The 24,613-nt window shown below is 44.7% G+C and overlaps 1 protein-coding gene across 1 annotated transcript; it reads left to right on the top strand.

The window, feature by feature from the left end:
* The first annotated feature begins 1,567 nt into the window (after positions 1–1,567).
* On the top strand, positions 1,568–2,479 carry LOC141074322 (olfactory receptor 5AP2-like). The gene has a single exon (XM_073561950.1). The coding sequence runs from the start codon at positions 1,568–1,570 to the stop codon at positions 2,477–2,479; it is 912 nt and encodes a 303-aa protein (XP_073418051.1).
* Positions 2,480–24,613: the final 22,134 nt, after the last annotated feature.

The following is a 24,613-nucleotide window of genomic DNA, read 5'->3' as shown; positions in this document are numbered from 1 at the left end:
AGCACAATAGCCCCCCAAACAAACAGTATCGGACCCAAGTAACAACCCCCTACATGGTGTAATAACTGTGCTATATGATGCATGAGTAATACTGCAATCAGTTATAAATAAGAGTCCAAGTGTTCACAAGCCGGAAATGCCCGGTCTTCGGGGGCATCCTCTTTCTGAGGGGCAATTGCCCCTTGTGCAAATCCCGAGCCATCATTTCTTAAGGCCAATCCTATGTCTCTTTTACACCGCACTGCAGTTGGAGAAAACCATATATAGTGGTTACATGGATATAATATATGAGCAGCCAATGTGGAGGATGCGAGAGATTGATGTATGTTGCTTCACTAGCACAATGCTCCGTGATGTCACACGGGTCTTCATAGAATTTTCCACATGATCTTAATACAGGTGTTCTGGGTTTTCAGCATTCCTTTCTTCTTTGCAGGGTATTTTTTAATTAAAATTATTATAAAGTGCCTTCTGCACGGACCATTGGCTCTATAATCTGGGCGAAAGCCAGGGAGTCCGGTGTTTAATTCCCCAGCAGCGCCTCCACAGGGAAAATGAAGCACGACACCATGTCCAATGGTAATAATGCAATGTGTATTAAATACAGGTCCAGACAGGTCCTCCAAAGACCCTCCTTGTAACAGCCCTGCAATCTTTCTAAGAGATAAGGACCCTGACCATAAGGCCCCACTATTAATGAATTTCCTGATAGGGTTCTGGAAAACAGATTTCATTTTCTAAACTGGACGGTCACTTTTCATTGGGCTTTAATAATCTAACTTTTCCCTTTTCCTTTTTCACTGTATTCTTTAAAAAAATATCTTATTACTGATCCTTTCTTTTTCTTCTTTTTTTCTCTTTCTTTCTTTCCCTCTTTTTTTTCTCCTTTTTCTCTTTTTCTCCTCCTTGTTACTCTTCATTTTCTCTTTTTCCTATTTTTCTGCTTTATCTTTTTTCTTCTCATTTTCTCTTTTTACCTTCCATTCTGGATCTTGATCTGCTTCTTTATGCTTTATATTTATATTTCTTTATTATTTTCTTTTTTATTCTATTTCTTTTTCATGTATTTTTTTCCCATTTACTCTTCTTTTTTTACTATCTAGTTCCCCATTATCAAGTCTTTTGTTGTTTTTTTCTTTTTCTCTCTTTCTCCCACTTTTCTTTTTATCATCTTCTACCTAATCCATTTATCATTTCCTACTTTTTCTTTTCCTTTTCCTCTATTTTCCCCTTTACCTCTTCCCTGTCTTTACTTCCTTATTTTCTTTTAATTTCCTTTTGGTTCTTTTTTCTCTCATCATCTACCTTTCCTTTCGTTTTTATCCACTTTCTCACCCCATCTTCTCTTTCTTCTTTCTCTTCCACTTTTACTTTCCCCTTTCTGCAACTTTAAATCCTTTCTCTTTTTTCCCTTTTTTCTTTCTTTCTTTCTTTCTTTCTTTCTTTCTTTCTTTCTTTCTTTCTTTCTCTCTCTCTTTCTTCTTCAATATTTGTTTGCCCTTATTACAGCTATTTATCGTCATCCTTATCAAGCATTACATCATCATAATCACCCTAAATACACATGATGGACATGGAGAACCTGACATCCCCCACAGAGTTCGTATTATTGGGATTCACGGACAACCCAACCATTAGCTTTGTCCTGTTCTTCATCTTCTTTGGTGTCTATGTCATCACCTTTATTGGAAACATCCTAATAATGTTTATCATTCTGGTCAACCGTCGGCTGCACAACCCCATGTACTTTTTTCTTTGCATATTAGCTTTTCTGGATTTGGGTAATTCTTCATCCGTTGTCCCTAAGCTACTTTTGGACCTCCTTTCTGTGAGTAGAATCATCTCGGCCAGTCTATGTTACATGCAGGTGTATGGGATGCTATTCTTGGGTGGAACAGAATGTCAACTCCTCGCTCTCATGGCCTATGACCGATATGTGGCAATTTGCCGGCCTCTCCACTATCCGGTCGTGATGAGATGGAGCACTTGCTTCCATTTAACGGCCTTTGTGTGGATATTTAGCTTCATGACTTGCATTATTCCTTCATTGTTTACTCCCATGAAGCTTTGCTATCCAAACCTCATAAACCATTTCATGTGTGAACTCCTGGCCATCCTGAAGCTTGCCTGCGGAGACATCCACCTGAGCGCAATTCTCATATTTTCCATTAGTTTCATATCCCTTCTTATGCCCTTTATGCTGATTATTATATCATATATTTGTATTATAGCTTCCGTGCTGAAGATTAAATCTGCCGGAAGGTCCAAAGCCTTTTCGACATGTACCTCCCACATTACGGTGGTGGCCTTGTTCTTTGGCACTGGGATGTTCATGTACTTTGGTCCATCGTCAGAATACTCATCAGATCGGGAGAAATACGTCTCTATATTTTATCTCATCGTCTCTCCGATGCTGAATCCTCTAATATATAGTCTAAATAACAGAGATGTCAGGGAGTCGATTTGGAAATTACTTTAAACAGTAACTATTTCCAGAAGCCTTTAGAAGGATGGACGGGACTTACATGGTGGAAAGATCATTGCTGGAAGTGGCCTGTGATCATCTTGTGGACTTATTTCCTCTGCAGTATTATAACTGATGTAGTAGAACACAATTTTCTTAGCTTAGGTTGTGCGCATATTTTAGTATGAGATGTATTGAGATTTATTTTTTGGATCTGTTTTTTATTCGCATTTGTAATCATCACTGTAAATTTATACAAATCATTTTGAATTTCTGCGTAAATTAAGCTTTGGCTTCAGCAGTCATGGTCTTATCTAAAAGTCAAGAGAATCGCTGAAGTCAGTTACATGTGCTGTACATCAGAAATGCCCACTCTCCAAGATTGTGCGAGAGGCTACTGGACACATGGAAAACCTCTCGGATTTCCTGGAGTAGTTGGAAAAACTCCAGGACAGCGAGCATTAAGGTGGAGCAGAGAGCCATCAGCTCCAGGCTCCACCACTCACTCTAGTAGGCTGCAGGATAAGTCCAAAGCTCTGGAGGATGTCATTTCATCATACTGCCTACGTTGGCCAAAGATTACATGGAGGAGGAAGTTGCTGCTCATTGAAGAAGACAAGGGAGGTGAGATTGATTTTTTTTTTCTTGACATGGTGGAAAATGTCATGGGAGCATAAATGGGGAGATTACTGTCTGAGGGCACAAACGGGCACTATTACCATGTGGAGGTACAAAGAGGAGCTATTATCATATGGGGGTACAGAGGGTTCATTATTGTAGAGGAGGCGTTATTTTTTTTTCTGGAGCGAAACAAGGGTGCCATTACCACGTGGAGGTTAAAAGGAGCCACTGCTATTCTGATTGCCATATGTAGAGTTGGGAAATTATCTTCGACCTCATGGGGCTTAGTCTTCCTTTGGATCAACATGTTACGTTATAGCTTAAAATTGATGGACTTTTATCTTCTTTCCAACCTTAAAACTATGAACTTAATGTGGAGACAGAGATGAGGCAAAGAGGAGAAACCGAGGAGGCACTCTTAGTAGGTGGAAGCAAAAGGGGCATTAAATCTAAGTGGGAGCACAAAGGGGATACTGTGCGGAGGTACAGAAGGGGCATTATTGCTGTTTTTGGCAATACATAAGGGTAACAATAACCAGCAAAGGATCAGAATTTTGTCTGATCCAAAAAGACCTAACCGATCAAATAAAATGAAATTATAGCATGGCTAGGAGTAAATAAAGCATGACCTTTAATAAGCATGCCTAAAATTAGCAGCCAACGTATACTTAAGACAAACAAATATTTATTTCACAAAGTGCAAGTGCTCATGTTTAACAGTGCTCAAGTTAAAAGAAATGGTTTGATCTCACCAATACAAATTCTTGTTCATTCCCTCCATTGTCTGTCCACCACTGAGGAGAAAGGAAGGGTGGGGGGTCTAATGATGGAATAGCCCCTATATTCCTCCTTGTCGTGCCCCTGCTTTGCTCCCGCCCTGACAACGGCAGTACCCAAATGTTAACTTATTCATCAATTGCCCATATGAACGATGTAGCCTTCCAAAGTGTTTTTTACCCAGTTTAGACCGTTCTTCAGGGGAGAAAAAAAGAAGCAATGTGGGTACTTGCAGTGGCAAGTTAAGCCCGGTTAGCTGACTAGTAGTGTCAGTTCCCCTGTCTAGGGATATATGGTCTCATCCCCTCATAATGCATGCTGTGCTTAAATAAGATCAGTGGGAGGTCCCATGTTAGTGAAGCGTCTTACGTTACATCCCATTGAAAGCTGGTTGGTCCCTTTAATTGCGGTGCCCGCACTGTACTCCGTGCCACACCTGAACCCCCAGTATCTGCCTTCATGACTGTACTTCTGGTATGCCCTCCACGGCCATGTACTCGTGGAATGCATGTCACGTCTTTGACTACCGGTCTCTTACCGGTGAGAGATATGTCATGTCCTCCGGATATCTTCCGCTCCTTGAACCGCATCGTGTTCTCTGTGGAACGCATGCAAATCCGGTGACGTCACTTCCGGTCACCTGACCACAGGTCCTGCAGTCGGATCAAGTTTTTGTTGTATATGTCACATGATCGCCGCACATACTCAACAGCAACCCTACAAATCCCTTTCAGGAGAGTATATTCCATATAAGGGATGTCCGATAGGACCTGTGAGATACCTGTACCCTAGAATCTAGTGAAACAATGTAAAAAAACTATATGGAACCATCCCCAATCAATATACTTGGCAGGGTACCTTCATTACTCCATAATATAAGTGTATCTCAATTTTCACATTCACTGTTCGTTAATAAGAGAATCATAGAATCATAGAATCGTAGAGTTGGAAGGGACCTCCTGGGCCATCTGGTCCAACCCCCTGCTCAAAGCAGGATTCGCTAAATCATCCCAGACAGATATCTGTCCAGCCTCTGTTTGAAGACTTCTATTGAAGGAGAACTCATCATTAGAGTTGAGCGAAACGGGTCGAAAAATTTCAAAAGTCGCCGACTTTTGGTAAAGTCGGGTTTCATGAAACGAAACCCGACCCTAGGATGAGGTCGGCCACGAGCTTGGCGACTTTAGCGCCAAAGTCGCGGTTCAAAAGTTTGTTTTCCACCCTTTTTCAGCCAATCAAGATCCACGGACACTGTGGGCAACGTGATGACATAGGCAGGGGTCACCATCATCTTTGAGAAGGGCATGCAAGTGATTGGCTTGCTTTGGGGGGCGTCACAGGGGGTATAAAAGGGCGTGCACGCCGACCGCCATGTTACTCATGCTGATCTCAGAATAGGGAGAGCTGCTGGTGCTACTGATTCTGTAGGGAGAGCGTTAGGCAGGGAAGAAGAAAAAAAAACTGCTTCTGCTGCTAGCGATTTTGCCTGTACAACACACCAGTCTCTGTGTGTGCAGTGCAAGTGGAGGCTATATTGTGGTGGATCAGCTGTGTTGGTTGTTAGGCTGCCTTCTAAGGCTTCCTGATAGCTGCATTGCTGTTTACCCACTGCTCTGCAAACTGCTTTTTTAAAAGCAATCCAAATTTTTTTTTTTGTCCTGGTGAGGTACTGAGCGTGCATTTTTTCACACCATACAGCGGTGTACGCTCCTCACACAGTACCGTGTAACGGCTGTTATCACGGCCACAGCGAAGCTATCTGTGTGTCACTCTGTAAGAATAAGTCGAGGACATGTTCCGTTCTTACAGAACTACACCTTCTAGTTTTGTCTGCTTTTCAAACAGTTAAGTATATTTGCTGTTTGATCACATTCAAAACTATAGAGAGACAGCGTGTGTCAGTCCGTATACTTAAAAAACACGGAGCTTGACAATTTTACGGACACCGGACAGCGGTGTACGTGCACGCTCCTCTCTCAGTACCGTGTAACAGCTGTTATCACGGCCACAGCGAAGCTATCTGTGTGTCTCTCTGTAAGAATAAGTCGAGGACATGTTCCGTTCTTACAGACCTACACTCTAGGGAGATTCCTATTCTGCCCAATTCTATATACACCTTGTAGTTTGTCATACACTAGCCAATTTCTGCCTGTGACATAGCGGTGTGATATTCACTGGGCCTCACACAATTCAACAGTGTCCACAAGTGTGTTCAGAAATTCTACATTTCCCTTGTCCTATAGTGACATTTTTCACACCTGCGACATTGAGCCTGTGACATAGCGGTGTGATATTAACTGGGCCTCACACAACAGTGTCCACAAGTGTGTTCAGAAATTCTACATCTCCCCTGTCCTATTGTGACATTTTTCACACCTGCGACATTGAGCCTGTGACATAGCTGTGTGATATTAACTGGGCCTCACACAGCAGTGTCCACAAGTGTGTTCAGAAATTCTACATCTCCCCTGTCCTATAGTGATACTTTTCACACCTGCGACATTGAGCCTGTGACATAGCGGTGTGATATTAACTGGGCCTCACACAATCCAACAGTGTCCACAAGTGTGTTCAGAAATTCTACATCTCCCCTGTCCTACAGTGACATTTTTCACACCTGCGACATTGAGCCTGTGACATAGCGGTGTGATATTAACTGGGCCTCACACAACAGTGTCCACAAGTGTGTTCAGAAATTCTAAATCTCCCCTGTCCTATAGTGACATTTTTCACACCTGCGACATTGAGCCTGTGACATAGTGGTGTGATATTAACTGGGCCTCACACAACAGTGTCCACAAGTGTGTTCAGAAATTCTACATTTCCCCTGTCCTATAGTGACATTTTTCACACCTGCGACATTGAGCCTGTGACATAGCGGTGTGATATTAACTGGGCCTCACACAACAGTGTCCACAAGTGTGTTCAGAAATTCTACATTTCCCCTGTCCTATTGTGACATTTTTCACACCTGCGACATTGAGCCTGTGACATAGCGGTGTGATATTAACTGGGCCTCACACAACAGTGTCCACAAGTGTGTTCAGAAATTCTAAATCTCCCCTGTCCTATAGTGACATTTTTCACACCTGCGACATTGAGCCTGTGACATAGCGGTGTGATATTAACTGGGCCTCACACAACAGTGTCCACAAATGTGTTCAGAAATTCTACATCTCCCCTGTCCTATAGTGACATTTTTCACACCTGCGACATTGAGCCTGTGACATAGCGGTGTGATATTAACTGGGCCTCACACAATCCAACAGTGTCCACAAGTGTGTTCAGAAATTCTACATCTCTCCTGTCCTATAGTGACATTTTTCACACCTGCGACATTGAGCCTGTGACATAGCGGTGTGATATTAACTGGGCCTCACACAATCCAACAGTGTCCACAAGTGTGTTCAGAAATTCTACATCTCCCCTGTCCTATAGTGACATTTTTCACACCTACGACATTGAGCCTGTGACATAGCGGTGTGATATTAACTGGGCCTCACACAACAGTGTCCACAAGTGTGTTCAGAAATTCTACATCTCCCCTGTCCTATAGTGACATTTTTCACACCTGCGACATTGAGCCTGTGACTTAGCGGTGTGATATTAATTGGGCCTCACACAACAGTGTCCACAAGTGTGTTCAGAAATTCTACATCTCCCCTGTCCTATAGTGACATTTTTCACACCTGCGACATTGAGCCTGTGACATAGCGGTGTGATATTAACTGGGCCTCACACAATCCAACAGTGTCCACAAGTGTGTTCAGAAATTTTACGTCTCTCCTGTCCTATATACACCTTGTACCTTGTTTTACATTACTATATAGTTTGTGGGATTTTGTGTACATTTTTAACAAAAAAGAGGAAGGCTGGTGGAAGAGGCCGTGGAATTGGGTGGAGGTTGCCAACTGGTAATGATGGTGTTGGTGGTGGATCTGATGGTAGTGGCAAAAGCAAAATAAGACCGAATGCAGGAGGTGTTGAGCCTGTGTCATCATCTGGCTCCACAAGGCCTCGAAGGCTTAGTTTTCTAGGAGTTGGCAAACCGCTTTTAAAGCCAGAGCATCAGGAAAAAGTTTTGGCTTACATTGCTGACTCAGACTCCAGCTCTATCGCCTCCTCTTCTGAAGTTGTAAAAAATAAAAGCACTGAGTCGTCATTGGAGGGTCATGTTCATGAACCACACCTTTCCTTGTGTCCTTCACCCCAACCAAGATTGAAGGATGACACAGGCCATACAACTGATTACTCCATGGAGCTGTTTTCACATACCATGCCTGGGTTATCAAGTGAAATGGTGAATTACCCAGGCCAAGATGAATCTGACATGGAGTGCACTGATGCACAGCCACTGATTGATGATTCTGCTGGTACATTCAGTCAGAGCACTACATTGTCCTCGCAGTGTAATGAGCCAGATTCTGACCCTGATGAGACTCAGGTGCCCCTTCCCGCATACTATACCACCATACACGGTGACACAGAGGAAGGTGCACATGACATTGAAGAGGAGGTGATGGATGACCCAGTTGTTGACCCAGATTGGCATCCATTGGGGGAAGAGGGTGCTGCTTCCAATAGCTCAGATGAGGAGGAGGAGCATCCACAGCAGACATCGACATCGCAACAGCTGTTATCTGGCAGGTGCCAAAAATCAAAAGAGTAGCTGGACAGCTTGTCCAGATGGTCAAAATAGCACAGCGTGCTAGGCCGCAAAATGTCTTCCAAAGTAGGAAGAGTGCAGTGTGGCACTTTTTTGAACAAAATCCTCATGATCAGGCCAAGGTTATCTGTAAGAAGTGCGCAAAGACCTTTAGCCGAGGGAAAAATCTGAAAAATTTGAATACCAGTTGCATGCTTAGACATTTAACCAGCATGCACTTGCAAGCGTGGACACAACACCAAACCTCAAGTACCACATGTGCAACTGATCACAAAGAAGGTAGTCAGCAACGCTACATTGTTTCCCCCACTGTAAGCCCAGCGGTTAGCACAGCAGCAAATGTTGAGGTGTCGTTGCAAGGCCAAAGCAGTCAGGGAATCCCACTGTTATATCAACGAAAGACTGAATCTAGGCCATCAGAAAGAACACCAACTCCATCACCATCATCAATCCTCTCTCAGTCCGCCCTGTCCACCGCTAGTTCCACCATATCCAGCTCTCAAGTCCAGCTCACCCTCCCAGAGACTATGAGTAGGTCAAGAAAGTACTCAGTCTCTCATCCGCGTACACTGGGTTTGAACGCCCACATTGACAAACTAATCTCGTTAGAGATGATGCCCTATCGGTTGGTGGAAAGCGCAGCTTTCCGCGAACTCATGGCCTATGCAGTACCACGCTATGACCTACCCAGTCGCCACTTCTTCTCTCGCAAAGCTATCCCAGCCCTCCACCATCATGTGAAAGACTGCATTTTCCATGCACTCAAGCAGTCAGTGAGTGGAAAGGTGCACCTCACAACAGATGCATGGTCCAGTCGGCATGGCCAGGGCCGTTACGTGTCCATCACTGCGCACTGGGTTAATGTGGTGGATGCAGGGTCCACAGGGGACAGCGGTGGTGGGACAGTGCTGCCTAGCCCATGGTATAGGAAACAGTTGGCTGTAGGCGTTCGACCCTCCTCCTCCTCCAGAAGCGAAAGCTCGTCCACAGAGCGCAGTCGTACGAGCACTCCATCTGCAGCTGCCACTGTTGCACACGAGGTGTCCCCCTATCGAGCAGCTAGTGGAAAGCATCAGCAGGCTGTGTTGAAGATGATGTGTTTGGGCGACAGACACACCGCGGAGGTGCTGGCCGAGTACTTTCAGCGACAAACTGAGTCATGGCTGGGCAGTATACATCTTGAGGCAGGCAAGGTTGTTAGTGATAACGGCCGTAATTTTGTGGCAGCCATAGCCCTTTCAAAACTTAGCCACATACCTTGCTTGGCTCACACCTTGAACCTGGTGGTGCAGTGCTTCCTCAACAATTATCCGGAGTTAGCAGCCCTTCTCCAGAAGGTGCGAAGACTGTGCGCGCACATCCGCCGGTCACCTGTACACTCCATTCGTATGCAGAAGCTGCAGCGATTGCTCCACCTTCCCAACCACCGCCTCATTATCGACATTGCAACAAGGTGGAACTCCACCCTGCACATGGTTGAGCGGCTGTGCGAACAGAGGCAGGCCATAATGCATTTGTGGGAGGATACATGGCCAGGCACTTTGAGAGCAGACATGGAGTTGACAGGTGTGCAGTGGTCAAAGCATTCCCCTTTTACTATTGGGCCGCTAAACTGGACACCTGACCTGAATTGGCACAATATGCCTTACAGGAGCTCGCTTGCCCAGCTGCAAGTGTGCTATCGGAAAGAGTCTTCAGTGCAGCTGGATCAATCCTGACGGAAAAAAGGACCCGTCTGTCAACCCAAAATGTGGATGATCTAACCTTCATTAAAATGAACCATGCATGGGTTTCCAAGGATTTTGTTCCACCTTCCCCTGATGACACATAGGGTGACAGAAAAATGGCTTGCTTTGGTCCTCCTCTTCCTGGGACTTGAACAATTTCGCCTTTTGCATCAGCTGAATGTCCAACATCAACATATGCCACTTTCTAAAACTCCCTAACTGTGCTGCCTCCCTCCCCATGGCCGGGGTCACCACCTAGCACACGAAACCGTGCGAGTGCCGTTGCCCTGGACAGGTGGGTAGGCCGACTCTTGGGCGCGGGCACTGGCACAGGGTCCCTCATAGTGCAATCAAGTGTCTCTGACGGTGGTGGTGCACACCCGCCGTCAGACACACCGCCGTACTGTGAGGGGCCCAGTGCCAGTACCGACGCCCACGAGTGGGCCCCCCTTGCTTGGGCAGGGCCCCAGCATTTGCAATCTTTACCTCTCCCTGCTCTTCCGCTGTCTAGTCTGGGCCGTCAAATCCATACTGTGCCTGACACCGTTTGAGCCTGCCTCCTGATGTATAGACATATATTTTGAATGTGTACGCTATCCATACATGTTATCCGGGGATACGGTACCCTTTCTCACCTTTGTGCAATCACGTGTAATCCATACTGGGCCTGAGAATGGCTGGCGAGCTGTTAAGCAAGCTACAGCACCTGTGGTTTGCACACGTAAGTTTTTCATTTTTTCAGGAATGACGGTTAGGCCTAATTCCGGAACTGCGATTGACCTGCACTTACTGGGAAATCATCGTTTGCGGGTAATAATTGTAATCACAGATCCCCATCACTAACGTTGTTCAGCGGGTTATCTGCACCTGTAAGCGACAAACGCTGGCCGTTTCAGTGTAGGGCACATGCAGCCACGGACATGTAACGGCATGACACACCAGTTATTGGCCAATCTCACGTGCCAGAGCCTCCCGTGTCCCTCTAGTAAGCCAGACTCGGACCGCGGGGCATGACAGAGTCTCGTTCGTTAACGAAATTAAGCTTGCAATGTGTGCATCTTTTTTGTTGCTTGATGGTTGAGGTTGCCCATGTTGAGTCAAATTACGCCGTAGGCTCCACTCCTGGTGGTGCCCTTCTGGACATTCCTTTAAGATTCAGCTTTGCAACCATATTGCCCACGTAAAACAAACACTTTGCCTTCATGAACGCTGTTTGGAGGGTCGTGACTCGTGGGAATAACGCCGCCCAATCAGTTAACCTGCTAGAGAGATCCTTCATTGCTCCCAAGCATGACATCACACTCCCTAGGAGGAAGGTAATGCCACTGTGGCGACCGTACTCCTGGGGGCGACACAAGTGCACTGATGCCCAGCCACTGCTCGATGAATCTGCTGGTACATTGACCCAGACCACTACGCACGCTACACGGCCTGAATCTGACCCTGATGAAACTCAGGTTACCCTTCCCATATACAGTTCCATCTTACACGGTGACAAAGAGGAAGCTGCAGATGAAAGTGCAGGTTCGGCCCACCCGCCGTCAGACACACCACCGTACTATCAGGGGCCCTGTGCCAGTGCCGTCGCCAACGAGTGGACCCCCCTGCTTGCCCAGGATCACAGCACTTGCAAGGTTGAAATACTGTGCAGTGAGATGGAAGATGGGGACGACGAGGAGTCCAGACTAGTACAGGGATTCCCTAGCGAGGAGACTTATTTCATTGTTTTCAATGTTGGGACAGCAATTTTTGGGGAGCACTATACTCTGGAGAATGATAGATGGGGCCCACCATACACTGGAACATTCCAAAGGTGGACATCAGACACTGGAGCAGCATTTACAGGGCCCATTATACACTAGAGCATTAGAAATGGGGCCCATTATGTTTGGAGCATTATTTTGGGCCCATAAGACAGTGGAGCTTCATCCATGGGGACCAACATATACTGTAGCATTATGTGGAGCTCATCATATACTGTTTCAAACATTATATGGGACCAATGATTCTGTATGGAGAAATAGATGGGCCTCGTCATGAGATGTAAAAAGTGAAGTATTTTTCATTGTACTATACCGCTATTGAAAACCTGGAGCCAGCCCTACCCCCCCACAACTTTAGCCAAATAACCCCCATTTTTCAGTGCGTAACTTGTATTATGAAGTTAATTAAGGTTGACAAGCTTAAGAAAGAAGAATTGATGCTTTTGGCATTCAAATGGGCACTGTAGGTGTGTTTCCTGTCCTCCTCTCACTGCCGACTTTAATTCCCCATTGACTTACATTGGGTTTCGTGTTTCGGTCGGACCCCGACTTTTCCCTATAGTCGGCTGATTTTGCTCGACCCGACTTTTGGAAAAGTCGGGTTTCATGAAACGAAACTCGACCCTAAAAAAGCAAAAGTCACTCAACTCTACTCATCATCTCTCGTGGCCGCCTGTTCCACTCATTGATTACTCTAACTGTCGAAAAGTTTTTTCTAATATCTAATCTGTGTCTCCTCCCTTTTCAGTTTCATCCCATTGCTTCTAGTCTTTCCTTGTGTAAATGAGAATAAAGTTGATCCTTCTACAATGTGACAGCCCTTGAGATATTTGTAGACAGCTATTAAGACTCCTCTCAGTCTTCTCTTCTGCAACCTAAACATTCCCAAATCCTGCAACCTTTCCTCATAAGACAGGGTTTGCAGACCGGTCACCATTCTGGTCGCTCTTTTCTGAACTTGCTCCAGTTTGTTGATGTCTTTTTTTAAAATGTGGTGCCCAAAACTGGACACAGTATTTCAGATGAGGTCTGACCAAAGAGGAGTAGAGGGCAATAATGACTTCACGTGATCTAGACTGTTTGCTTCTGTTAATACATCCAAGAATTGCATTTGCCGTTTTTGCTGCTGCATCACACTGTTGACTCATATTCAGTCTGTGATCTATTAGTATACCCAAGTCTTTTTCACATGTGCTGTTGCTTTTCCCTATTCCTCCCATTCTGCATATGCTATATGGGGCAGGGATAAAGGGGCCACATATTAGATGAAATAAGTAAAGGGAAAGAAGGATGGAGAGTCAGCTGATAACAAATTTCTCTCCCCTTGCTGTCCATCGATAGGATTCATAGAAAGCAACTAGAATTCAATTGTTCGTTTAGCCCATGGGGTTGTTGTGTGTCAAGCCGAATTCTCTTTGTAGCACCATCTTATCAAAGTCCCCACTTCTCACTGGTTGTTCTACTTGATCAATGCCCATGAATTTAATGGCAACGGTACCTCCCGTGGTAACCATTAATGTGCTTTGCCAGTGGTGTATCTTTTACATTAGGTATGTCCCCTAGGTGAGGAGTTGAGTTGCCAATGAAAAAAAGACATCAAGTTGATATGGAAAATGAAGAGCTATGATGAGAGATCTTTCACCAGTGAGCCACTGGATCACAATCGAAAAGGTTTGCCAATCACCTGTGTACAACCGATATCTACACTGATATGGTCGTTGAATCATTCCTAGTAGAGTGGACTGCAGGTGACATCTACTACATCATCAATACTTAGCAATCACTGTTATCTGTGGTGTTACATAGAACTGCAGGTGACATCTATTACATTATCTGTACTCAAAGAGTTATTACTGTGTTATCTGTGGTGTTACATAGGACTGCAGGTTACATCTACTACATTATCTGTACTCAGTTATCAGTTATCTATGGTGTTACATAGGACTGCAGGTGACATCTACTACATTATCTGTACTCAGTTATCTGTGGTGTTACATAGGACTGCAGGTGACATCTACTACATCATCTGTACTCAGAGAGTTATCACTGTGTTATCTGTTGTGTTACATGGGACTGCAGGCAACACTGACTACATTCTAACCAGTCCTCTCTGATGCCTCAGCAGTGTGGGATGTGGATCCAGGTTATGGGTTAAATTGAACCATGAATTGAATTTCAAAGTGTTAGAATTTTCATGAATCCACAAATTTAAGATAAATCAACATGAATTCGATCGTTCTAGAATCGATCCACTCATCTCTACTATACCGGCATTTTCAAGGGTTACAGTTACTTCTTTTCTACATTTTATACATATCTTCACAAAACTTTTCAGATGTATCAAGCTTATCAGAATTATGACTTGCACTATTATATGAAAACAATAATTTTCAGTAAAATCTCCTTGTAATGTTCGTTCTTAAATAACCTTCTCCTAAAACTTCTTTTGAGAATGTTCACACCTCCAATGTTTTTTAACGCTGTGTAGGAACTGTAGTGCAGCGGAGTTGGTGCAGTGTGACAGACAGGCAGTGACCACAGAAAAAGTTCAAAACAAATGTCTTTTAATGTCCAAAGTAACTTACAACTGGAGCACAAATGGTATTCTCCGGATCTCAGCCGGGAAACAAGACAGTCCTGGCACCGCCGTGTCACGCTGAGGGGTGCCAGGTCTTTTGATTCCGCTTGGCTCCAAGTTGCTTCACACAGGCTGAAGCTTTGCAGAGCCACCTGCTCTGCAGGCTTGAAAACCAAGACTGACACACCCAAACTCTTTACTGCAGGGTTTTTATAAGAAACCTGTGGCCATAGGCCACTTGTGTAGGAAAGGTGACCTGACGGACGGACTTATTAGTAAGAAGAAAGGAGGGTTTGCACAGTTTAGGCAGATAGCAGTTATGACAGTGGGGAAACAGTTAGGAAAGTGTAGATGACATGCAGTACCTCGGGTTGACCACTAGATGGCAGGGAGGAGTGTAAGTTCAGGACTTAACAGCAGCTTTAGGGCTTTAGAAACCGTTGGTCATGGGGGGAGGAGTTACAGGGAACCGGGAAAGCTATAAATTTGACAGGAGGGTTCCAGAAAGTTCCTGTCCCCGGGAGGTGCTCAAGAGACAAGGAGTATGTGACAGTTTGTGTGCTGTGAGGAGAGCCAAACCAGGGGACTGAGGAGAGAGGAAGTCAGGGGGGGTGGTCCTGACAGGGAGTACCGCAGTACAGACGAGACCCCGGAGAAAAGTGTACCGTATTGAAGACGATAACTGACCAGTAAAAGTGCTGATGGTGAACGGGCCTAAGGCGGCCACAGTGACTGCGCTGACAGGATCATCACTAAGTGAAAAAAGGGACAGTACGTGTAATTACATCCGTGGTGGAAAAGTACGGTGTGTGAGTGTGTAACGGGGCCTGGACACGGAGGGCCGTGAAGAGAATTGTGGTGTATCGTGAGGGCCGTCAGTCGGACGGCGGGAAATAAACTTGGACCTGTTGGACCTGAAATCTGCCTCCATCTTTTGTCTGTACGTCACTGCGCGGTATACAGAGGGACCACCCCCCAGCCCGGCCCACGACCGCTCCAAAAATAAAAGCCCATACCGGGTTTTCTTAAATCTGCCTTGAGCAAATAGCTTGCCCAAGACCAACACTTACTTTTATTTTGCCCTGCAATCACAGGTTTGCCTGTGACTGCAATGCACTCCCATAGCCTCAATATGCTTCTCTGCACATCCTGGGGGACACATAGTGACCCTCGCATATGACCCCGTTCCCTGCCTCACAGAACTATCATTTGGTCTGTTGACATGATCTGTGTTAATGATCTATAAGTATCGGTATCACACGCTGAGTTTTTGCACTTGTTGCTATCACACCAGATGATATAGATCCTCTAAGACTTAGGTTCGAGTGGACACACAAACATTTGACATTGATCCAGAAAGCAGGAAAGCATGTGGGCAGCGAGGACTGTAAAGGCTCACCAGGAATGCCAAGGGCAGCAGGATGGATGAAGTAGAACCCACAAGGGTTGAATGCAAGCACAAACAAAAACAGCACTCATGGCCGAGCACTCATATTATAGGGCTAGGACCTAGGGATGAACAAACCCCTTTGATGTACAGGTTCAGCTTGTTCGTGGGGACTTTTTAAAAATCGGGTGTGGCTCTCGGACTTGACCCAAACTCCCACGACTAACGCCTACACACTGATGGTACAGTGGCACTGCGAATGGTCATTAAATCTGTTAATTTTGCCTTTGTACCAAACTGGTAGGGAGCACTGCAGAAGGCTGTTATGGCACTGTGCACCAGGCTATATTACGATTATGTTACGGGCACGCTACACCAGTCTGTAGCTAGAACCAGATTGGATACACCAGTCTAATGCTAAAGTATTTTTCCAGGGCCCTTCAAATTTCAGCCACAGAGCATGGGGAACAATACTCCCACATAAGATTGGAAAGAATTTCAGCCACAGAGTATGGGTAACAATGCCCCACAGAAGCTAATTAAAATTGTACCCACAAAGCCAATCAGTGCCTAAAATTTGTGAAATTGGGGTAGTAAGGGGAAGGTTCAGCAAAAGGAAACAAAATGCCCTTCAAAGAAATGCGGATAGGGAAATGACTAGAGTTGAGCGATACCGTCCGATACTTCAAAGTATCGGATCGGAATGGATCGGCCGATCTTAAAAAAAAGTATCGGTATCGCCGATTCCGATACCGGAAGTCCCATTCAAGTCTATGGGACTTCCGGTATCGGAATAAGAAAAACCCTGTTTTTGCCTTGTACAGCCTCTCTGGGGTCTGTACGGGCCTTTCGGGGGGCTGTGCTGGCCTGCCAGGGGGTCTGTGCAGGCTCCGGTGGTCTGTGCCGGCCTGCCGGGGGGGCTGTGCAGGCTCCGGTGGGCTGTGCAGGCTCCGGTGGGCTGTGCCGGCCTGCCGGGGGGCTGTGCCGGCCTGCCGGTGGTCTGTGCAGGCTCCGGTGGGCTGTGCCGGCCTGCCGGGGGGCTGTGCAGGCTTCGGGGGTCTGTGCAGGCATCGTCCGATGGGACTACAAGTCCCATCGGGCGATGCCTGCTACCATGACAGTGATTGACACATTAGCCAATGATGGGACAGTAGTAGTCCCATCATCCAGCTAATGTGTTGAATGTAAAAAAAAATAAAAAAATTACATGCTACATACATGCTACATTCATACTACATATATACTACATGCAACATACATACTACATATATACTACATGCATGCAACATGCATACTACATATATACTACATGCATGCAACATGCATACTACATATATACTACATACTACATATATGCTACATATATACTACATGCATGCTACATACATACTGCATGCTACATACATACTGCATGCTACATACATACTACATATATACTACATGCATGCTACATACATACCACATACATACTACATACATACTACATACATACTACATGCTACATACATACTACATATATACTACATGCATGCTACATACATACTACATGCTACATATATACTACATGCTACATACATACTACATGCATGCTACATACATACTACATACATACTACATGCTACATACATACTACATATATACTACATGCATGCAACATGCATTCTACATATATACTACATGCATGCAACATGCATACTACATATATACTACATGCTACATACATACTACATATATGCTACATATATACTACATGCATGCTACATACATACTACATGCTACATACATACTGCATGCTACATACATACTACATATATACTACATGCATGCTACATACATACTACATATATACTACATACATACTACATGCATGCTACATGCTACATACATACCACATACATACTACATACATACTACATACATACTACATGCTACATACATACTACATATATACTACATGCATGCTACATACATACTACATGCTACATATATACTACATGCTACATACATACTACATGCATGCTACATACATACTACATGCTACATACATACTACATATATACTACATGCATGCAACATGCATACTACATATATACTACATGCATGCAACATGCATACTACATATATACTACATGCTACATACATACTACATATATGCTACATATATACTACATGCATGCTACATACATACTGCATGCTACATACATACTGCATGCTACATACATACTACATATATACTACATGCATGCTACATACATACTACATATATACTACATACATACTACATGCATGCTACATGCTACATACATACCACATACATACTACATACATACTACATACATACTACATGCTACATACATACTACATATATACTACATGCATGCTACATACATACTACATGCTACATATATACTACATGCTACATACATACTACATGCATGCTACATACATACTACATACATACTACATGCTACATACATACTACATATATACTACATGCATGCTACATACATACTGCATGCTACATGCATGCTACATACATACTGCATGCTACATGCATGCTACATACATACTACATACATACTACATGCTACATACATACCACATATATACTACATACATACTACATACAATACATTCATACAATACATACATAGACATACAGTACATATAACATAGAGTAACATACTTACCAATACTTGTCACATTGTTCCCCGAAGCCATTGTCTTTTAAAGGAATAAATATTAACATAACAAACCACAAAAATACTCACCCACGATCCGAAGCAGTCCACGAGTGTGTCCCACGACGATCTTGGGTAGAGAACTGCAGCATCAGCTGATGCCGCCGTTCTCTACGGGCTGCAGGAATCCAATGACGGAAGGTAGGTATCCTTCCGCACTGTATTCCTCCGCCACTTAAAAAAAAAAAAGTCCCTAGTCTCACTTTATGCCATTGCTGTGTGGGAGGGACTTTTTTTTTTTTAAGTGGCGGAGGAATACAGTGCGGAAGGATACCTACCTTCCGTCATTGGATTCCTGCAGCCCGTAGAGAACGGCGGCATCAGCTGATGCTGCAGTTCTCTACCCAAGATCGTCGTGGGACACACTCGTGGACTGCTTCGGATCGTGGGTGAGTATTTTTGTGGTTTGTTATGTTAATATTTATTCCTTTAAAAGACAATGGCTTCGGGGAACAATGTGACAAGTATTGGTAAGTATGTTACTCTATGTTATATGTACTGTATGTCTATGTATGTATTGTATGAATGTATTGTATGTAGTATGTATGTAGTATATATGTGGTATGTATGTAGCATGTAGTATGTATGTAGTATGTATGTAGCATGCATGTAGTATGTATGTAGTATGTATGTAGCATGTAGTATGTATGTAGCATGCATGTAGTATGTATGTAGTATGTATGTAGCATGCATGTAGTATGTATGTAGCATGTAGTATATATGTAGCATGTAGTATGTATGTAGCATGCATGTAGTATATATGTAGTATGTATGTAGCATGTAGTATGTATGTAGCATGCATGTAGTATATATGTGTTATGTATGTAGCATGCATGTAGTATGTATGTAGTATGTATGTAGTATGTATGTAGCATGCATGTAGTATGTATGTAGTATGTATGTAGCATGTAGTATGTATGTAGTATGTATGTGGTATGTATGTAGCATGTAGTATGTATGTAGCATGCATGTAGTATATATGTAGTATGTATGTAGCATGTAGTATGTATGTAGCATGCATGTAGTATGTATGTAGTATGTATGTGGTATGTATGTAGCATGTAGTATGTATGTAGCATGCATGTAGTATATATGTGTTATGTATGTAGCATGCATGTAGTATGTATGTAGTATGTATGTAGCATGCATGTAGTATGTATGTAGTATATATGTGGTATGTATGTAGTATGTATGTAGCATGCAGTATGTATGTAGCATGCATGTAGTATATATGTAGTATGTATGTAGCATGCATGTAGTATGTATGTAGCATGCATGTAGTATGTATGTAGTATGTATGTAGTATGTATGTAGCATGTAGTATGTATGTAGCATGCATGTAGTATATATGTAGTATGTATGTAGCATGTAGTATGTATGTAGCATGCATGTAGTATGTATGTAGTATGTATGTAGTATGTATGTAGCATGTAGTATGTATGTAGCATGCATGTAGTATATATGTTATGTATGTAGCATGCATGTAGTATGTATGTAGCATGCATGTAGTATGTATGTAGCATGCATGTAGTATGTATGTAGCATGTATGTATGTAGTATATATGTGGTATGTATGTAGCATGTATGTAGCATGCAGTATGTATGTAGCATGCATGTAGTATATATGTAGTATGTATGTAGCATGTAGTATGTATGTAGCATGCATGTAGTATGTATGTAGTATGTATGTAGTATTTTTTTTTTTTTTTTAACATTTAACACATTAGCCGGATGATGGGACTACTACTGTCCCATCATTGGCTAATGTGTCAATCACTGTCATGGTAGCAGGCATCGCCAGATGGGACTTATAGTCCCATCGGACGATGCTTGCACAGACCCCCGGACATCAGCACAGCCCCCCGGCAGGCCGGCACAGCCCCCCGGCAGGCCGGTACAGACCCCCACAGGGTGCACAGACCACCGGCAGGCCGGCACAGCCCCCCGGCAGGCCGCTACAGACCCCCACAGGGTGCACAGACCACCGGCAGGCCGGCACAGCCCCCCGGCAGGCCGGTACAGACCCCTGGGCAGTCCACACAGCCCCCCGGCAGGCCGGCACAGCTCCCCGGCAGGCCGGTACAGACCCCGGGCAGTCCACACAGCCCCCCGGCAGGCCGGCAGAGACCCCCGGAAGGCCCGAAATGACGGCGCATCATGATGCGCACACACCGCGCATCATGATGACGTCAGGCTGTCAATCAACTTTGAACTTCCGATTCCGATGCCGACTTCTGATATTGAAAAAATATCGGAAGTCTGTATCGGAATTCCGATACAGCAAGTATCGGCCGATACCCGATACTTGCGGTATCGGAATGCTCAACACTAGAAATGACTCTAAATAACAAAGAAAAAAAAATTAAATCATAATCTTGAACTAAGAGTCCGAGGACCGCATTGAAGAGGAGGTGGAAGTGGACTTCGTGATGAGGATAAGAGGAGAAGTAAGAAGTATTTTTTTTGCTTGTTTTTATATCTTTTTATTTTTTGGGCTGTTTGTTTTTTGTTTGTTGTTTTTATTTTTTGTTTTTGGGGGTTATTTTTATGTGTATTTTTTTATTGTTTTAGAGGGACCTAATGAAAACATCAAAGAATAAAATACAAAAACAAAAAAATTAGCTTCAAACAGGACGCCAAGGACCAAGCTGAGGAGGATATTGAGGAGAAAGTTGAGATGGATGTTGGAGAGAGAGAGAGGACGGCTCCAAAATTAAACGAATGGCAAGTAGAGTATAACCATGGCTGGGTGCGGCTGGTATAGTTGTCTAGTCATCCAAAGGTATAGACAAATCCTTTCTGATCCATGCCTGATTTAGGTTAATGAAGGTGAGCTTTCCCACGTTGTCTGTGGACAGACGGATTCGTCTGTCTGTGATCCCATCACCTGCCATGCTAAACACGTTTCGAAAATACACTTGCTGCACACAAAGGGCAAGCTCAGGCAATGTGTCCAATTTGGACACCCAATAGTTAAATCGGGCAGACCCATCAGGTATAACATGGAGGCATGTAGACATGTAGTCTTCCACCATGTTGTGCAAACGCTGCCTCCTACTGATATGGACCGTATCAGGTGATGGTACCAGATGTTGTGGCGTGCGAAAGATGTTTTTCCACTTTTCAGGCCATGCTAGCCCTGCCTTCCGAAGTCTTGCTGGTGCCCCAGCTGTGTTAGCTACTTCCTCCTCTTCCTCTGCCTTGTTTTTAGACTGAGCCACTGATGTCAAGTGGGAATGCCGTCAGTAGTACCTCTACCAGCGTGTGCTTGTATTCACGCATTTTCCGATCTTGCACCGAGGACAGAGAAATGGCACATTGTGCTTGTAGCGGGGATCCAGCAAGGTAAAAGCCCAGTAATCAGGACCGGTGACAATACGGGCAATTCGGCGGTTGCTGTGATAGCACAGCATCATGTATTGACTCATGTGGGACAGGCTGCCCAGAGACAACGACAAGCTGTCCTCGGTGAGAGGTGATGATCTGGATCTAAGGGAGAGTGGGAACGTTGGAGCTGTTCACACTGGTAGTATAGGTGGATCCATTGCTGTAACTAGAAGCCAGTGGGTGCCGTACCTGCTGCTAATTGCAGCTGACAGACAAAAAAATGAGGGTAGTTTCCGGCCCAACCCACGGGTTAAAAATTGTAAGTTTTTTAATCAAGTTAAAAGTCCACAATAGTTAAAACCTTAACACCTTATGTGATTCTGGCATAATAGACCTTCCTTAATCATCTTTTGCCTGAGTGCTATCCATGAGCAGCATAGATTGCCACCCTGCTGGAAACATGATTCCTGAATGTCCTCCACCTCCTCATTCTTATCCTCCAAAAATGTCCCCTGTCTGGACTCTTGTATCCCCCCAAACAAATTAGTTCCAGAACGGCCTGCTGGAGTTTCCCTCTGGCTGTGCTGAAGTTGGTGGTGCATGACGCTGGGATTGTCAAGTTGCTCTCGTTTGTGGGAGACAAGACCATACTAAAGACCAACGCCACCCCCATAACTTAACCCCATACGCCGCTTAATAACATCAGAGACCAAAAGTTTCTTTTGGAATTTGTATGGCCACAGCAGCCTTTTATTAAATTAACAAACAACAATAAATAATGTAATATGAACACCTTAAATACAATACTTGAACACTGAGGAGGAGTCCTTGAAGCCACAAAGATCTAGGTGAATTAAACCCAAAAATGTTGTGGACAAAACCAACATATTACTCCCAGCCGTTACCCCACAGGCTCGGGAGCACCACCACACCGAGGTATATTGTCCACTAATCAACTAGGGGATCCGCCCACTTTACGGAAACTCCCCATCCAATTTTCACCAGATCACCACCACCATAACTATGAACGTAGGAGACCCAATACCATGAGTCTCCAAAACCAATTTCAAAACGACTCCAAGGACTCCCCCCCCCTTTCGAACCGCCATGACCCGAGTAACCCTGACTTTGCCATACGCCAACCTAGAAAAAAGAGGGAGGGAGGGCGGGACAAACTGCTTGGTGTAGCAGAGCGGGAACTGTGAGGAGGGAGGCCCCATTGCATGCCCATATATATAGTGGCAACACCCCCTCCACCAACCCACTCCCCCCACCTTCACCCTCCAAACCCCCCGTCATGCTGGCCTCCGCCTAACGCCTTTCCTGAGGGGAGGGGAGGGGAGGCTCCGGCCAATACTTGACGCTGGGATTGTCAAGTTGTTCTCGTTTGTGGGAGACAAGACCATCCTGAAGACCAATGCCACCCCCCATAACTTAACTCCATACACCGCTTAATAACACCAGAGACCAAAAGTTTCTTTTGGAATTTGTATGGCCACAGCAGCCTTTTATTAAATTAACAAACAACAATAAATAATGTAATATGAACACCATAAATACAATACTTGAACACTGAGGAGGAGTCCTTGAAGCCACAAAGATCTATGTGAATTAAACCCAAAAATGTTGTGGACAAAACCAACATATTACTCCCAGCCGTTACCCCACAGGCTCGGGAGCACCACCACACCGAGGTATATTGTCCACTAATCAACTAGGGGATCCGCCCACTTTACGGAAACTCCCCATCCAATTTTCACCAGATCACCACCACCATAACTATGAACGTAGGAGACCCAATACCATGAGTCTCCAAAACCAATTTCAAAACGACTCCAAGGACTCCCCCCCCCTTTCCAACCGCCACAACGAGGGCCCTTGAACACCTCAATGGCCCGAGACCCCCCGAAAACGCCATGCCATGGCCCTCTCAATGCCTTCCTGCAGACCCAGAGCCCAAATGTCGGATCCCACCGCGTTCAAATGAACACCATCAGCCAACCAAAAATCTCCTTCCCCCTTTTCAAGATCAAAATGACTTACAACCACACCCCCATTCCTAACCACAAAGGAAGATACCGCCCTGTTAACTTTAATCCTTGCCTTGTCGACCTTCTCCAAGGATCTCATAGAACGCCAACGCTTGCGTGGAACAATTTCTGACCAGACAATGGTGACCCCCGGATACAACAACCACAACCGCAAGCAATCCTGCTTGATGTCCTTAATCAGCACCCAAAAAGGTCGAACCGCTAGATCGTTGCCCCCGACATGAAGAACCAGAATGTCCGGCGCGCGGTCCAACTGAGCACACACATGGATTTCTTTCAATACCCTTCTCCACTCCATTCCCCTGAAACCGAGCCACCGTACCACCGCCACGGTCCTGGAGAAGCCGAGTTGTCTGCCATCGTTCCGGACGTCAGCTCGCACAGCTCCCCAATGAACAAAGGAGTGCCCAAAAATCCAAACTAACAAAGGTGCGGTACCTGAAACAGAAAAGAGGGGGAGGGGGCGCTAAACATCACAACATACCACGGTACACGAAAAGTAAATTCCCGA

Source organism: Dendrobates tinctorius, unplaced genomic scaffold (genome assembly GCF_039654945.1).
Source record: "Dendrobates tinctorius isolate UK_male_01 unplaced genomic scaffold, ASM3965494v1 ptg000332l, whole genome shotgun sequence".
Lineage (NCBI taxonomy): Eukaryota > Metazoa > Chordata > Amphibia > Anura > Dendrobatidae > Dendrobates > Dendrobates tinctorius.
This window is presented reverse-complemented; position numbering and strand designations above follow the sequence as displayed.

Excerpts from the sequence above, each read along its gene's own strand:
- LOC141074322 (XM_073561950.1), top strand. The coding sequence starts at position 1,568 with ATGGACATGGAGAACCTGACATCCCCCACAGAGTTCGTATTATTGGGA.